This window comes from Leuresthes tenuis, unplaced genomic scaffold (assembly GCF_036924035.1).
Source record: "Leuresthes tenuis unplaced genomic scaffold, fLeuTen1.0.hap1 SCAF_18, whole genome shotgun sequence".
NCBI lineage: Eukaryota > Metazoa > Chordata > Actinopteri > Atheriniformes > Atherinopsidae > Leuresthes > Leuresthes tenuis.
In genome coordinates this window covers 2,441,333-2,459,568 of record NW_027325372.1, presented here as the reverse complement: position 1 = coordinate 2,459,568, position 18,236 = coordinate 2,441,333, and the positions used below count along the sequence as shown (strand labels likewise).

The following is an 18,236-nucleotide window of genomic DNA, read 5'->3' as shown; positions in this document are numbered from 1 at the left end:
TTTTGCCGTAAATCTCGCCGTACTTTCCCCTCTTCTTCCTGTTCTTTTAAAGCTGTGTTTAACTTCATTTTGCATTCACTAACATAGCATTTCACACCACAGACTCCCCTTTTCCATCATTCGCTTCCATGATGTCTGGAATGTAAATCTACTTCTACTTTTTATTATATATTGCACATTCAAATCTGACTGCGTGTATAATTCCCCGATGATGGCGTCTGAACCCTGAAGCAGTAAAAGCTGCAACACATCCTGGTAAAATTCCTAAAAGTAACAACAGGGACGTATATCACTGTTATAATGGTCAAACTGCGCCTTTATTTTATCTTTGTAGTCACTTAAGGCTTGAATTCACATGGCTGGTCACACTGTTGCCTGGTGACAGAGGCAGAGCCAGCCAACAGGCTACAGGCCATGAATTTGCTCGTTTTCTGCCGCTGCATCAGTAAACTTCGCCCTGCAGACAGCGCTGGAAACTGGCTCGGAACCTGATGTGCAGGGAGGCCTCAGACAGATTGCTTTAAGCCTGAAAATCCATTCGCTTCGACACTCAGTGGCTCCACACACCACCTCGTAAAGAGCATGTAGTAAAACTTATCGCTTGTCAAGTTTCATTCATTCATTACTTTAATTAAGTTTCTTGATTGAGCTCCAAATATTCAGTTTCTCCTCTGTTTTTTTCTCACAAAAAGAACTGGAAGGCTTCCAGCAGCTGAGATTGAATCCTGGCCTTCAGGACCAGCCAAGACGTGAGAAAAGAGGGAGAAAATTCATGTGGAAGGAGATGAATTGGGATGTATGCCACGCAGCAACAAGGACATCTTCTTCTGTTCAAGCTTTTTGTGTGTGACAGAAACTCAGACTCGTCTCAGTCAATTTCCTTTCAGAGAAAACTGACGGAAAAAATAGAAGTTATTAAGTGTGTTTCACCTCCATTTAACCTTTTTAAATGGGCCTCTGCAGACATGGCGAGAAATGAAGGCCAGTGAGTCGCCTTTCAGCTTTAAAAACTTCACGTCAAACTGTTCTCTCCGACGGATGAATGCAAACCAGGGATTTTCTAAAGATGACCCAGAAAAATCATTCGGTGCCTTTTTTTCTTCTTTTGGCCGCCTGCTTTCACTGAGGTTTGGAAGAACGTGCCTTTTACTGTACCTCAGGTATTTCTTTAACCACATTAGCAGCACGGCTCTGCAGGTGTCTGTCACTCAGACTGAGACGTCGGCATCATTTCTGGATGCCGCAGACATGTCTGCCTCCTTCACAGCGGAGCTCAGCCTGGTGTCATTTCAAAGGGCTTTTTCTCCTCCCTCATGGTGGGAGCTGAGGTGGAGCTGTGCTTTACCTCAGTGGAGAGAAACCCTTAAATCTGAGAGTGAGATCTGGCTCACGCTCATTAAAGCTGTGAAGCACAGCACTGGCCTTGGAGGAGAAGCCTCTCTTATTGCTGTAAGTTGTATTTCAGAGCTCAGAGTGTCGCATAATGCAGTTAATATCTGTTCTTTACAGAATTAAATCAATAAGATGACTTCATACTGGACACTTTTTTCCCTGTCATCAGTTTTCTGCCTGTTGTGATGAAAATATGAAACATTTTTATCTTAATTGCATTTTCTGCTTTATAAAAATGAGTCAGATTTGAGAGCTGTTGAAATGAGGAGGTAATGAATAAAACTACGACCCCAGCATCGGCTCAGACTCTGTGATCAGAGCCGGTTTGAGCCGGAAACATCCCCAGCAGGCTGAGCAGTACATTTTCCTGCTCATTAACTGATGCTGATGAACTCAGCGTCCCGCTTTCGGATCACAGTTCCCGCTGTGGTGACAGCTGCTACCTGTCCAACCGGTCCCTCTTCTGACCTCAGGGAGGTCAGTGAAACAGCAGGAGACTCGTTCAGGTCTGTCACATGTCAACAAAGCAAGAATAGTTCTTCTGCTGGACCTGAAATGTTTTACATCAGAGTACTTTAAAGCATCCTGTCCAACAACACGAGACCTAACTGATGTGTATTTAGTCTGTTTCGTACCACATGTTCTTATCTGTCTACGACTCTTCCCTTTTTCCTTTAAACCTTACGACTAGTTTGCACACTTAAAGACTTCCAAAGATCTTTAAGTTTAGGTTCATGTGGAACACAGTTAAGCACACAGTTCACAGCACTGTTTGATGGGGTGTTACAGCTAAAATGCATGCAAGAAAAAGGTAGTAGGCTGCTTCATACTGTCTGTCCAACTAATGCTGAAAGGTATCTTTGGTCAAAAGCTTAAGGTGCACAGGGACTGTAGCTGTATCACACACAGCTTTTTAGATTTACTGGGCAGTTATAAACACATAGATAATGTGTGTAGATGTGCAGTAAACACAATTCTCCTTTGACTTTTTCCTGTTAAGATATATTAATGATATCTACATTAGTGCAAATATTAATAAATGCATAAATCTCTTTAAGTTATGCCAGAAATCTTTCAGGTTACCTAAATAGATAATTTTCCTGTTGATAGCATTAACAGTGATGGAGTGACTGTGAAGCTGTGAAGAACTTGACTGTTTCAGTGAGAATCAACTCATCAGCTGTGATAATCGAACCCGTTCTGACACATTTATTAACACACATTCAACTTACTTTAAAAAAAGAAACACACAGTAAATTCAGATCTGCTGTGATTAAAAAAAACAAAACTACTTGTTATTCAAGAATGGAGCCAAAGCAAATTAAAAAAAAAATAGTCAATTAGTTTTAGTATTTAGTTATTATTACAAACTATTGTTAGAATTCATCTTATTATTGTTGTTATTATTATTATAATTATGATCGTTTGTATTCAGTTTCCGTAATACAATCATTTAAAATGTATAATCATGTAACAATACACAATATGAACATATTTAATAGTAACAGAAAAATAGGAAATGGGACAAAAACAGACCAATAAAGACACAAATATTTAGAATATGAATATGAGAATCTTCTCCAGTGTACATGGGACAATAAACAGTTATTATTAGAGTATGGTGTGCAGATCTTTGATTTTGTCTTTCAATTATAGTTTTTGCAGCCTTTTTTATAATTGAACAAAATGAAATGGTAATAGAGTTTAAAGTCTGTCAAGTTTGGTTTTCTATCTGACTCCTTCACCTTATTTATTTGAAATTTGGCAAAAATGATTCAAAGATAAAGTGAAAGGTTTAGATAATTTTCAGTTGAATGCTTTCTTAAATAAAACAATATATCTATTTCGTTAAGTGTTACCCTTTGTGTGTTTTTTGCTGTTTTGTATTGCTCGTTTTATATGAGCCACGTCATGACGTCATCATCAATAGACGTTGTGTTTCGGTCGATTTGTCAATAAAGTTTGGTTTAGAAGTCGGCCAAGATGGCGGAGTACGACCTAACAACTAAGATAGCACATTTTCTGGACCGGCATTTAGTTTTTCCTCTGCTGGAGTTCCTGTCTGTGAAGGAGGTAACAGCACTGTTGCATTTTAAGATGCTGAAATATTCTGTCGCTGTTTATTCGCGGCGGTTTGTGCGGTCTGAACATGGCTGTTGCTAGAACTGTTGGTTAGCAGGTAGCAGTCGCGTTAGCGGGCAGCTAACAGTAGCCTCTAATTTATCATCTACACTTATTCTGGCTCTTAATAACCTTGACAGTGCTCTAACATAAGTTGTAGATTCGGTAAGTGACATAGAATTATGAAAACGGATTGGTTTGGTCGCTAATTAGCTTCATAGCGAAGCGTATTAGCCTGTAGCTTAGCTTTTATTGTGGATTAACGTTTGTTGAATGGGACCAGCCGCATGCATGTATCTGTTGTGTTCATCCTTGTGATAATTAAAAGCGCGTTTAATGTAGTTACTCTCCTGGTGATAATGTAAATGTGTGGTTTTGGCAGATCTACAATGAGAAGGAGCTTCTCCAGGGAAAGCTGGACCTCCTCAGCGACACTAACATGGTGGATTTCGCCATGGATGTGTACAAAAATCTGTACCCGGACAAGGAGATCCCACACTGTAAGAAAGAGCACTTTAATATCACAGCACACACTGTCACAGCTTCAGTTTAAGATGCCTCTTGGACACAAAGAGAGAGGGAGAGGGAACAGTGTCATATTTAACTTGGAATGTGTCCACATTATACAGATCATATCTATTCATCTTTTATCTTTCTTCTGAAGGCAAAGGCACATGTTGCCCCTCTTTGCCTCCGGCTGGCGAGTGCTTGTGCTTTATTTAATGGGTTGTTCAGCCACAGGGAGAGTACAATGTGTAATTTCTTTCTGCCAGACTGGTTCTCTTGAAACAACACCGGCCTGTACGTTATTTACAGTAAAAATGGGGCATAAAGTTGTTCTCAAATTGACCCCATGATGCAACAGCTAATCGGCTGTTTCAAGAGACGGATTACAAAAAAGAGACTTGCAAGACTTTGGAGGATAAAAATTGTCCAAATAGTTTACTCAAAGTGTATAATCATACATCCGACTGCAGTATTATGTGCAGAATCTCCACATCATCTGTGGCTAATGTTAATCTCATAATGTTGCTTACTCGATGAAGTCGAGCTGCAGAAATAAAGTGACTGTTGCCATGTTTCCATTTCAGAAGATGTGAAAAAGAAAAGATGAATGGAAATACTAAAATGAGAGAACAACTTCCACAGGTGCTCAGAAAGGTTTGTGCTGCTTCAGATTCATGAAGAGAAAAGGAAACAACTTCTGTGAAGCTGTCTTCTGCCTGAGCCGGCAGCCAGATGTATCTGGGGTGTCATATCTGGGTCTTACTTTAATTTATAGGGTACTTAAAAAGATTCAGCATCTTCCCAGCTGTAATGTCCCAAATGTCCCCAGAGATTCTAGTAAATCCTGTAGAGGAGCCTTCTCAGTTCTCCTCTTTTTCACATCGCAGGTGGAGAGACGTGCAGTCCTCCCAAAGCAAAGGCTAATAGCTCATAAGCTTTGGAGATGATATTATGTGTTGATCAAATGCTGATTCTTGCTTTTTTTGAGTACTTAGATTTCCAAGCTGGTTCGTAATTAGTTTGTTTGTTTTCTGATATTTTTATCAATTCTTTTTGGCTTTTTTCTTAACATGAGCATCAGTTTGAGTTTAATCTGACATCCTGCAGCTGAGATCATTTATGTTCAAATGAAAGTAATCTGATTCCACTTTGAAGGGTTGTATTCATCAGCTTTTCTGACCCAAATTATTGACATTAAAACAGATAATTGGTCGATCTGTAGCTAAGAGTGTAGCATCTGGTTACTCTTTTCGCCCAAGCTGTCGAGTTACAGTACAAAAGCATGTAATTTTAGAGCCTTATGAGAGTAAAACCTCAGTTTACTGCTGCAAACGGTCTGTTGTTTGGAGTCGAGTCGCTGCGGTTAATGAGTGGATGTTGTGCTTCAGCCTTGAGGGAGAAGAGGAGTACCGTGGTGGCCCAACTGAAGCAGCTCCAGTCAGAGACTGAGCCCATTGTCAAGATGTTTGAAGACCCGGAAACAACTCGTCAGATGCAGTCCACAAGGTGTGTGTCACAGAAACTCCACGTCTGTGGTTCTTCTCGCACTTCTGACACCGTTGTAGTGCTTGTAAAATCGTGTGTGTGGACTGTTGATGGACCGGTTTGTTCTGCTCTTCACCAGAGATGGGAGGATGCTCTTCGACTACCTGTCAGAAAAACACAATGTAAGTTCTTTGACGTTAGCCGTGTATACTCCCTGTTTCTTTCTGTAAAAAATGTGTAACCTCAAAGTGGGTTGCAAGACGTGTGCTCAGGTTTCCATAACAACCAGCTGTCACATCATCCAGCACAACCCACAGACGTGCTCATTCCCCACTTAATAATCAGAGGAACTTTGCGGATAATTATTTCTTGTTGATAATTAGTCGCTGCTCTTAAAGAACTGACTGATGGAGGAGAAATAAGAACAGTTTTTGCCTTAAAAAGATGAAAAAGATGCTGTGAGCCCTGCAGCTCCTTCCAATTAGCTTTCTTTGAAAGAGAACCCAAAGGCAGCTTGAAGAACACTCAGTTTGATGCTTTTCAGGACTGTGGAGTTTAATTAGTGTTTTGATTTTAGTATTAAAGATGTGCACGCTTTCCTAAAGGCTGCACGGTGGTGTGGTGGTTTGCACCGTCACCTCCAGGTTCGATCCCCAGCTGGTTCTTTCTGTGTGGAGGCTGCATGTTCTCTCCGGGTTCTCCGGGTTCTCTCCGGGTTCTCCGGGTTCCTCCCACCGTCCAAAAGCATGCTGTTAGGTTGATTAGTGCCTTTAAACTGTGCTCAGGAGTGAGTGTGGACGTTTGTCTCTGTGTGGCCCAATGATGGCTGGGATAGGCTGCAGCCCCCCTATGGATGGATGGATGGATGGATGGATGGATGGATGGATGGATGGATGGATGGATGGATGGATGGATGGATGGATGGATGGATGGATGGATGGATGGATGGATGGATGGATGGATGGATGGATGGATGGATGGATGGATGGATGGATGGATGATGGATGGATGGAAGATAGATAGATAGATAGATAGATAGATAGATAGATAGATAGATAGATAGATAGATAGATAGATAGATAGATAGATAGATGGATGATAGATTGATGGAAGATAGATAGATAGATGGATGATAGATAGATAGATGGAAGATAGATAGATAGATAGATGGATGATGGATGGATGGATGGATGATGGATGGATGATAGATAGATAGATGGATGGATGATGGATGGATGGATGATAGATAGATGGATGGATAATGGATGGATGATAGATAGATAGATGGATGGATGATGGATGAATGATAGATAGATAGATGGATGGATGATGGATGGATGATAGATAGATAGATGGATGGATGATGGATGGATGATAAATAGATGAATGGATGGATGGATGGAGTGATGGATGGATGTTTTTCCTAACGATCTTGTTGTTCTTAAGTATTTACTCAGTTTTAAACTTATTATTTTTACATCTCGTGTGCTTTGGCGCCTCAGTTTCGTCAGGAATACCTGGACACGCTGTACAGGTACGCCAAGTTCCAGTATGAGTGCGGTAACTACTCTGGAGCTGCAGAGTACCTCTACTTCTTCCGTGTCTTGGTAAGAATATTTATATTTGAATGATGTGCATCCACCAATACGCTGTGACGTTCCTCACAGAATGAATCAGCCTCTTTGTGATGATGATGCATGGAGTCTGCTGCTGTCTGCTCAGGTTCCCTCGACGGACAGGAACGCTTTGAGCTCCCTGTGGGGAAAACTGGCCTCTGAGATCCTGATGCAGAACTGGGAGGCAGCCATGGAGGATCTCACACGTCTCCGGGAGACCATTGATAACAATGTAAGAATGCATCCAAGAGTCCAAAGCTTCCACTTCCCTTCCCATTGAGCCACCGGGGGGTAAAAACAGAAAAGTCGCTACTTCTGCAATGAATTCTCCAGATATGGTGAAGTTAGAATGAAAAAAAATCCCCAGAACATGAAATGATTCAGGATCCCTAACAGATAATTAAAGCCTCAAACCTGCAGAAGAGCTTCTTCTTCTGCAGAGAAGAGATTCTTCTTCTGCAGAGAAGAGATTCTTCTTCTGCAGCGAAGAGATTCTACTTCTGCAGAGAAGAGATTCTTCTTCTGCAGAGAAGAGATTCTTCTTCTGCAGCGAAGAGATTCTACTTCTGCAGAGAAGAGATTCTACTTCTGCAGAGAAGAGATTCTTCTTCTGCAGAGATGAGATTCTTCTTCTGCAGAGAAGAGATTCTTCTTCTGCAGAGAAGAGATTCTTCTTCTGCATAGAAGAGATTCTTCTTCTGCAGAGAAGAGATTCTTCTTCTGCATAGAAGAGATTCTTCTTCTGCAGAGAAGAGATTCTTCTTCTGCAGAGAAGAGCTTCTTCTTCTGCAGCGAAGAGATTCTTCTTCTGCAGAGAAGAGATTCTTCTTCTGCAGAGAAGAGATTCTTCTTCTGCAGAGAAGAGATTCTTCTTCTGCATAGAAGAGATTCTTCTTCTGCATAGAAGAGATTCTTCTTCTGCATAGAAGAGATTCTTCTTCTGCAGAGAAGAGATTCTTCTTCTGCAGAGAAGAGATTCTTCTTCTGCAGAGAAGAGATTCTTCTTCTGCAGAGAAGAGATTCTTCTTCTGCATAGAAGAGATTCTTCTTCTGCATAGAAGAGATTCTTCTTCTGCATAGAAGAGATTCTTCTTCTGCATAGAGGAGATTCTTCTTCTGCATAGAAGAGATTCTTCTTCTGCATAGAAGAGATTCTTCTTCTGCATAGAAGAGATTCTTCTTCTGCAGAGAAGAGATTCTTCTTCTGCAGAGAAGAGATTCTTCTTCTGCAGAGAAGAGATTCTTCTTCTGCAGAGAAGAGATTCTTCTTCTGCAGAGAAGAGATTCTTCTTCTGCAGAGAAGAGATTCTTCTTCTGCAGAGAAGAGATTCTTCTTCTGCATAGAAGAGATTCTTCTTCTGCATAGAAGAGATTCTTCTTCTGCAGCGAAGAGATTCTTCTTCTGCATAGAAGAGATTCTTCTTCTGCATAGAAGAGATTCTTCTTCTGCATAGAAGAGATTCTTCTTCTGCAGCGAAGAGATTCTTCTTCTGCAGCGAAGAGATTCTACTTCTGCAGCGAAGAGATTCTTCTTCTGCATAGAAGAGATTCTTCTTCTGCATAGAAGAGATTCTTCTTCTGCAGAGAAGAGATTCTTCTTCTGCAGAGAAGAGATTCTTCTTCTGCAGAGAAGAGATTCTTCTTCTGCAGAGAAGAGATTCTTCTTCTGCAGAGAAGAGATTCTTCTTCTGCAGAGAAGAGATTCTTCTTCTGCAGAGAAGAGATTCTTCTTCTGCAGAATTCATCTTTAATTGGATTCAAATTGTGTCAAACCCTGAAAGATTTTTATAATCTTACATTTTACTACAAGCAGAAATCTAATCGGCTGTCAGAGCTCTCGCTGCAGCAGGCTGAATCAGCTGGATGGCTGTCAGAGAGCTGCTCTATGCTTGGTCATCCTGATAACAGGAGGTTACAGCCTGAGGCTGCATGCGTGCATTCACTCAAACTGACGTAGCTGTGCTGCACATGTTCTGACCCAGAGGTACAGATGTTCCTGCACAGAAGAGGAAGTCCATAACGACTGGAAATCACCACAAGAGACGGTTTGCATCTCATTGTGGGGGAAAATGAGGAAAAAAAGCTGTGTTTCACGTCCATTTGAGAGGTGAAAAGGTCGATCCTGCAGAGCCGGAAGGGGCATCAACATCTATCAGAGACAGAGATTCCTACAAATGAATTCCCGACAAATCTCCTGCACATGCACAGCCGTGCACATTAATCTGATGTTATCCACAAAGATGGCATCAAAAGCTCTCAGAAATATCAACCATGAAGCAAACGGGCTCCGGGGCAGTTTGAGGCCTGGGAGTGTAGCCAGTGTGCCTCAAAATGAGTGAGAAGCAAAGTTTGTAGCTTCACTAACGCCTCTAACAGCCTTGTCAGGCTGTAGCGTATCTGTGGGAACGTACTCTAAGCTGCTTGTTTGCCTGGAGTTTGACAGGAAGTTGTGGGTGTTCTGTTTCCTGTCTCCTGGCAGTCGGTGAGCTCTCCTCTTCAGTCCCTGCAGCAGAGGACCTGGCTCATCCACTGGTCCCTCTTTGTGTTTTTCAACCATCCCAAAGGCAGAGACAACATCATCGAGCTCTTCCTCTACCAGCCTCAGTGAGTGTTAGAAAAATTCTCTCAAAATTAGGCTCAGAGTCGCTGGATACGATTAACACAAAACATTTATTTCTTGCAAGAAAGAGACAAGTCGGCACAACCTGTCAGGAAGCTGCTCAGAGTTGTCTTCCTTACCAAATGGTGCTCCAGCTATTTATGTTGTTTATGCTTGCTGATCACACGATGTTATGGGAAAAAGGCATTTCTCACCAGTTAATATTATGGGAAAGACTAGTACAAGAGTCAAAACACTTTTGCTTGAATCATAGAAGAGGAAAAGATGGAGGGACTCTTCTGTCATAGTATAACTGTATGATTTTTCCAACAGTGAGTCGCCGTGTTTTGTCCTCCATCTTCGGCACATTTTCCTGAAGTGATATGAAAGCGTGCTTCTTCCTGCTGTGTTTTAGGTACCTGAATGCCATCCAGACGATGTGCCCACACATCCTGCGCTACCTCACCACAGCAGTCATCACCAACAAAGACGTACGAAAGCGCCGGCAGGTGCTCAAGGACTTGGTGAAGGTCATTCAGCAGGTAAAACCAAAGCTTTCCATGGGAATAACTGCGCTTGAATCAACTCGTAACGGGCCTGAATGCTGTTTTCTCTCATCTGTAGGAGTCCTACACATACAAGGACCCCATCACAGAGTTTGTGGAGTGTCTCTACGTGAACTTTGACTTTGACAGCGCACAGAAGAAGCTGCGGGAGTGCGAGTCGGTAAGGACGCCATCCTCATGGTGAACAGGCCTAAACGGGCCCATAAAAGTTGGCCGTCTCCTGGGACTGAAGGTGAATTCGGAGCTTTCCCGAGCCACAGAGCCCTGAGTCGCAGGCATTTAACTCTGCAGCTATTCAGCCGCAGCAAATCCACGTCTGGCCTGATTCGCTGGCTCCGACTTTCATTCAGTTTGATTTCCAAAGCGGAACAGCTGTCAGATTTGGGACTGCGTTGCTGCTCCTTAGAAACCCTTCACTGCAGTGTTGAATCCGGGCTTTGGGACCCGTTTGCACATTCTGAAAGTGCACTCGTGAATTGGCTTTTAACCTCTCTTTTATGAATTATGCAGTGCTTGCAAAGGCTTCAGCTATCCTGTCAGACGTGTGAGCGAAACGATGCGGGGATCAACGTGTCATTCTGCTGGTTTTCATGCTCAAGAGGCTTTAAATATTCTGATCCGTTTTCCTCCCAGAGAACAGAAGTCCATCCCCATCACAAACCTCATGAATTACCTTTCTGTTAAACTTCATATGATTGAATTCTGATGCATTTCTGCAGCTCCACGGCAGCACGTCTCACAGACTTATTGATCTGTTGCTGCATTGATCCGTATTGATTCATTCTGCCTGGCAGTCTGGTGCAAAGCTGCTCTGATGGATGACAAACACATTCCCACAGGTTCATTTTAAAACCTCATGTACAATCAGTGGCTCAACTGTCGTGGGATTAAAGTCGTGTCTTTAGAGGCTCCGCCTCTTAGTTTGACGCTTCTCTGCCGTCATTGTTGTTGGACAAAGGGCTTTATTTGAGGCTTTGAATGTGTGTCAGCAAGAGCTTTGAGACTGAACAAATTGTATGAATCTGGTATGACTGAGAGGAACGATGCAGGTCCAGTTGAACCACTTTGGAAACTTCTTAAAGGGGAAATCTGGTATTTTTAAACCTTATTTCTGGCATGAAATACGTTCATCTCCTCACCGAGAACAGTTTGGTGAAAGTCGGCGTCCTTCAGAAGATATTTAGATAACTGGAGATCCATATAACGGAGTGAACGGGGCTTAGAGGATGCAGCCTCTAAATAAGGCATTATCTGTCTTTATTCCACCAATACTTTAAGAAGAATGAATGAATGAACGTGTGCTATAGCTCTGTTAGCTCATAGCTGCTGTTATGTGGCTACTTGCAGCTATAGGAGAGCTAACGGAGGGATTTCTACACAGGCACTCTACTGGGACCACTTCATCCACACGCCCCCCTGCAGCACAGTTTATTCACTCCGTGCTCTGTGACAGTCGGCTAACTTCACACAGAGTTTGCTGCTGATAGTTTTGTGCAACATGGCAGGATATTTATCAGATTCTGACAACGTGAACGAGGACTTTGAGTAAGATGGACGTTCTTACCGGAGTGAATTTCACTCCCTTATATGGATCTCCAGTTATCTAAATATCTTCTGAAGGACGCCGACTTTCACCAAACTGTTCTCGGTGAGTAGATGAACGTATTTCCTGCCAGAAATAAGGTTTAAAAATACTGGAGTTCCCCTTTAACCAATGACAGCCATCATTTCTACGTCCCGCCTACATCCTCCTCTGTTGCCTCGGAGACGCTCTGGACTGCACACGAGCAGCTAATGTGGTGCCGTAAAATCATTGGGTCTGATTTAGTTCTAGCTGCACTGGGCCCAGTTAGTCTGTGATATGTGACAAGGACACTGTAACAAAGCTGGAATCAGTGAGTAAGACTCAAACCCTAAAAACTGGTCATGTGAGAAAGCTACAACGGAGGGATTTCTACACAGGCACTCTACTGGGCCCACTTCATCCACACGCCCCCCTGCAGCACAGCTCATTCACTCCGGTAAGAACGTCCATCTTACTCAAAGTCGTCGTTCACGTGGTCAAAATCTGATAAATATCCTGCCATGTTGCACAAAACTATCAGCAGCAAACTCTGTGTGAAGTTAGCCGACTGTCACAGAGCACGGAGTGAATAAACTGTGCTGCAGGGGGGCGTGTGGATGAAGTGGTCCCAGTAGAGTGCCTGTGTAGAAATCCCTCCGTTAGCTCTCCTATAGCTGCAAGTAGCCACATAACAGCAGCTATGAGCTAACAGAGCTATAGCACACGTTCATTCATTCATTCTTCTTAAAGTATTGGTGAAATAAAGACAGATAATGCCTTATTTAGAGGCTGCATCCTCTAAGCCCCATTCACTCCGTTATATGGATCTCCAGTTATCTAAATATCTTCCGAAGGACGCCGACTTTCACCAAACTGTTCTCAGTGAGTAGATGAACGTATTTCATGCCAGAAATAAGGTTTAAAAACACCTTTAAACGAGTGAAATGACCAAAAGCATCCGAGCAGCAGCCATAAGAGCTGTTTGAGTTCTCCTAATGAGCTCCGATGCTTCCTGTAAGATCTCACTTAGCATCGGACTCACCGGATCATCCTTTATAAAAGAAAGGTAATAATTCCCACAATTCCTTGCAGCTTTAATAGCGAAGCTCGATTGTTTTCATTCGGCTGTCCTAACTGTGATTCTGAGGGTAAATGTGTATTTGAGCTGCCTGAGAACCTTGATAACAGAGATATTTCTCAGCTATCCTTCCTGAATAAACAGATTATTAATCCTTACAATGACTGTTTGTGTGGTTTTTACTGTAATAAGATCTGTTTTCCCTTCAGGTTCTGGTGAACGACTTCTTTCTGGTCGCTTGTCTTGAGGATTTCATTGAGAACGCCCGTCTCTTCATCTTTGAGACCTTTTGTCGGATTCACCAGTGTATCAGCATCAAGTAGGTCGTCTGTATCAGAGCGTTCTGGTTCTTTATTTGCTGTTAGAGAAGAGAAACGAGGGTAAAAGTTACCCCTCGTTTGTCCTCAGTCTTCCAAACTTCCTCCAGAGTAGATTTACTGAAGGGAAACGTCCCTCCTTCATTCTCTCCTCGCAGCATGTTGGCAGACAAGCTCAACATGACGCCCGAGGAGGCGGAGCGGTGGATCGTCAATCTCATCCGAAACGCCAGGCTCGATGCCAAGATCGACTCCAAACTGGTGAGGCTCTGAGTTCTGATCCGGCTCCAAAACACAAACTCTGACTGCTAAATGGCTCTAATGGAGCCAGCAGCACTCATAATGCTGTCATTTCCCCCCCCCCCGTCAGAGTGAAAGGCTGCAGTCACTTAAAGAGAATTTGATCTCTTGTCTCTTGGGTTCTCAGGGTCACGTTGTCATGGGCAACAACGCAGTGTCGCCGTACCAGCAGGTGATTGAAAAGACCAAGAGCTTGTCTTTCCGCAGCCAGATGTTGGCCATGAACATCGAGAAGAAGGTGGCTCACAGCAATAGGAATGAGGTAAGATAAGAGTTTTCACCCAGCCCACTGCTGGAGGGTCCTTCACTGACTCCACCAGATTAAAGGTGACCTCCACCAGATTAAAGCTGACCTCCACCAGATTAAATCTGACCTCCACCCCAGATTAAATCTGACCTCCACCAGATTAAAGCTGACCTCCACCAGATTAAAGCTGACCTCCACCAGATTAAAGCTGACCTCCACCAGATTAAATCTGACCTCCACCAGATTAAAGCTGACCTCCACCAGATTAAAGCTGACCTCCACCAGATTAAAGGTGACCTCCACCACAGATTAAAGGTGACCTCCACCAGATTAAAGCTGACCTCCACCAGATTAAAGCTGACCTCCACCAGATTAAAGGTGACCTCCACCAGATTAAAGGTGACCTCCACCAGATTAAAGCTGACCTCCACCAGATTAAAGGTGACCTCCACCACAGATTAAAGGTGACCTCCACCACAGATTAAAGCTGACCTCCACCACAGATTAAAGCTGACCTCCACCACAGATTAAAGGTGACTTCCACCAGATTAAAGGTGACCTCCACCACAGATTAAAGGTGACCTCCACCAGATTAAAGCTGACCTCCACCAGATTAAAGGTGACCTCCACCAGATTAAAGCTGACCTCCACCAGATTAAATCTGACCTCCACCCCAGATTAAATCTGACCTCCACCAGATTAAAGCTGACCTCCACCAGATTAAAGCTGACCTCCACCAGATTAAAGCTGACCTCCACCAGATTAAATCTGACCTCCACCAGATTAAAGCTGACCTCCACCAGATTAAAGCTGACCTCCACCAGATTAAAGGTGACCTCCACCACAGATTAAAGGTGACCTCCACCAGATTAAAGCTGACCTCCACCAGATTAAAGCTGACCTCCACCAGATTAAAGGTGACCTCCACCAGATTAAAGCTGACCTCCACCAGATTAAAGGTGACCTCCACCACAGATTAAAGGTGACCTCCACCACAGATTAAAGCTGACCTCCACCACAGATTAAAGCTGACCTCCACCACAGATTAAAGGTGACTTCCACCAGATTAAAGGTGACCTCCACCACAGATTAAAGGTGACCTCCACCAGATTAAAGCTGACCTCCACCAGATTAAAGCTGACCTCCACCAGATTAAAGGTGACCTCCACCACAGATTAAAGGTGACCTCCACCACAGATTAAAGCTGACCTCCACCACAGATTAAAACTGACCTCCACCACAGATTAAAGCTGACCTCCACCCCAGATTAAAGGTGACCTCCACCCCAGATTAAAGGTGACCTCCACCAGATTAAAGGTGACCTCCACCACAGATTAAAACTGACCTCCACCACAGATTAAAGCTGACCTCCACCCCAGATTAAAGCTGACCTCCACCCCAGATTAAAGCTGACCTCCACCAGATTAAAGCTGACCTCCACCACAGATTAAAGGTGACCTCCACCAGATTAAAACTGACCTCCACCAGAGATTAAAGGTGACCTCCACCACAGATTAAAGCTGACCTCCACCACAGATTAAAGCTGACCTCCACCAGATTAAAGCTGACCTCCACCAGATTAAAGCTGACCTCCACCAGATTAAAGCTGACCTCCACCAGATTAAAGCTGACCTCCACCACAGAAACCACAGATTAAAGCTGACCTCCACCACAGATTAAAGCTGACCTCCACCAGATTAAAGCTGACCTCCACCACAGAAACCACAGATTAAAGCTGACCTCCACCACAGATTAAAGGTGACCTCCACCACAGATTAAAGCTGACCTCCACCACAGATTAAAGCTGACCTCCACCAGATTAAAGCTGACCTCCACCAGATTAAAGCTGACCTCCACCAGATTAAAGCTGACCTCCACCAGATTAAAGCTGACCTCCACCACAGAAACCACAGATTAAAGCTGACCTCCACCACAGATTAAAGCTGACCTCCACCAGATTAAAGCTGACCTCCACCACAGAAACCACAGATTAAAGCTGACCTCCACCACAGATTAAAGCTGACCTCCACCAGATTAAAGCTGACCTCCACCAGATTAAAGGTGACCTCCACCAGATTAAAGGTGACTTCCACCAGATTAAAGGTGACCTCCACCACAGATTAAAGCTGACCTCCACCACAGATTAAAACTGACCTCCACCACAGATTAAAGCTGACCTCCACCAGATTAAAGCTGACCTCCACCAGATTAAAGCTGACCTCCACCACAGAAACCACAGATTAAAGCTGACCTCCACCACAGATTAAAGCTGACCTCCACCAGATTAAAGGTGACCTCCACCAGATTAAAGGTGACTTCCACCAGATTAAAGGTGACCTCCACCACAGATTAAAGCTGACCTCCACCACAGATTAAAACTGACCTCCACCACAGATTAAAGGTGACCTCCACCAGATTAAATCTGACCTCCCCCAGATTAAAACTGACCTCCACCACAGAATAAAGCTGACCTCCACCCCAGATTAAAGGTGACCTCCACCACAGAAACCACAGATTAAAACTGACCTCCACCAGATTAAAGCTGACTTCGACCAATCCCAGTGGGAAGGTGCCACATTACTGATTTACAGGACCTTCTCACTGCGTTTTTACTCCTCTTCTGGACAGTTTTCCACCAGCTGATTGAGTTGCTGCACGGTGGTGTGGTGGTTAGCACCGTCGCCCATAGCAACGGGTTGGAATCCCAGCTCGGGCCTTTCTGTTTTCATGCCCCCCCCCCCCCCCCCACCTTAAGAGCGAGTCTGAGCAGACTTTACTCCAAATGGAGATGATACCACTTAGCAAACGTAGTTAGAAGTATTTATGTGGAGGAAAATGAGCGAAAATGTTATTCTGCTGCTCTGATTGCACCTTGAAGCTGGTTTCTCACTCGCTTTTTTCCCTCCTTACAAAGTTAAAGTAGCCGTGAGTGGTTCTCGAATCTCGAGTAGAAACAACCTGAAACCTTTTTGATTGAAAGTGAGTGAATCCGTGCTCTGCAGTCCCGACCTGAGGAATGATCGTTCTCACCTGAGCTGTAAAACCAGGGGCTAAAAATACGATATACTTTGGTTAAAATGTGGCTGCTGGAGGAATGAGGTCAGCTCAGAATCTGACTGATTATACTCCATCAATCTAAAGTTATGTGTGCATCACTTTGGGTATTTTTTTCTCATTTTCATTTGATTAAACAGATGCAGAAATGTTTTTTTTTACCTTGTTGCATTCATGCAGTGCTACTGCCCTCTGCTGGAGATACCAGGAACTTCACTCCCCACCCACCTGCTGTACAGCTTTTATGAGCTCGCTTACAGCTGCTGACCAGCCAGTGTTTGTCTTTGGGTTTCCTGTCCTCAAACACTGTTTTAATCAAATTATTAGAAATAACTGGAGAAATTCAGAGACAATATAAGGAAACTCCACATCTGGTCCTGCAGGTTTTAGACGTTTCCCTGCTTCAACACACCTGATTCAGATGAATTAGATCCCTTCAAAAGATTGAGTTCTGCAGCAGCCTGCTGATGATGCATTGATCTGAATCAGGGAAACATCTAAAACCTGCAGGACAGCGGCCCTCCAGGACCAGATGTGGACTTCCCTGTAGCCTGCCTCTAAAAATCTTCTTTTTTGATGATTAAATCCTTATTTTTTTCTCCCTCAGACTCCAAACTGGGCTGCTCAAGACTCCAGCCTCTACTGAGACGGGAAAACGTGTCAAGAAGAAGCACATGTCTCTTTAGATTTTATTTAGGCTGTTTAATGTATTAATGAATTTACCCATTGTTGTCGTACAACTACCAGTTTAACTTCTGCAATAAAGCATCCAGAACAGGGGCAGCTCGGCCTGATCGAGGCATCCTCACTCCAGGTATTAACCAGATGAAGTTGATCCTATTTTCCTGGGTTTATGTTGAATTTGTTTGTTTTTTGTGAAGACTTTGGAAGTGCTCATTTAATTTAAGAACATGTATTTTACATTAAACATGGTTGGCGCCCTGTAGAGATGTGTTTCTCCTTCTTTTGGCCACTAGATGGCGGTGTTAGTCCATTTTTTATTTTATTTTTTGCAGAAAGCTGCGCATCTGCCGCCTTAAATTCTTCCTTCCAGAACTATTTGTGGAGCAGGTAAAATTGACACAATCGGATTGAATAAACTGATCAAATGTTGGTATTTTTAAGGTGGTAGGAGTGAGTTTAACTGAAGAGAACTTGCAGGGTTTGGTTGAGAGGCTCCACAGGCTGCAGGTTAGGCTGCAGTCGCACTCTCTGATGTTTCTGTTGGTAACGTTTGACCACACCTCACGTCTGACAGCTTTACACAAAGCCTGCCCATCCTCGGTAAATATTTGACACCTATAAACACCTTGTTAAACCAGTCTTTAGTGTTTTAAGGAACCGGACCTAATGAAAAGCTGTTGTTTTTGTTTTTTTTAACTGATGCACT

The 18,236-nt window shown here is 43.4% G+C and overlaps 1 protein-coding gene across 1 annotated transcript; it reads left to right on the top strand.

Moving 5' to 3' along the window:
• Positions 1-3,346: 3,346 nt before the first annotated feature.
• eif3eb (eukaryotic translation initiation factor 3, subunit E, b) lies at positions 3,347-17,792 on the top strand. The gene is made up of 13 exons (XM_072370668.1): positions 3,347-3,465; positions 3,896-4,013; positions 5,409-5,526; positions 5,645-5,687; positions 7,008-7,112; positions 7,228-7,353; positions 9,601-9,725; positions 10,136-10,262; positions 10,345-10,446; positions 13,138-13,247; positions 13,404-13,506; positions 13,673-13,807; positions 17,454-17,792. Exons 1-13 carry the CDS (start codon positions 3,376-3,378, stop codon positions 17,490-17,492), a joined length of 1,341 nt encoding a protein of 446 aa, XP_072226769.1. The 5' UTR covers positions 3,347-3,375; the 3' UTR covers positions 17,493-17,792.
• Positions 17,793-18,236: the final 444 nt, after the last annotated feature.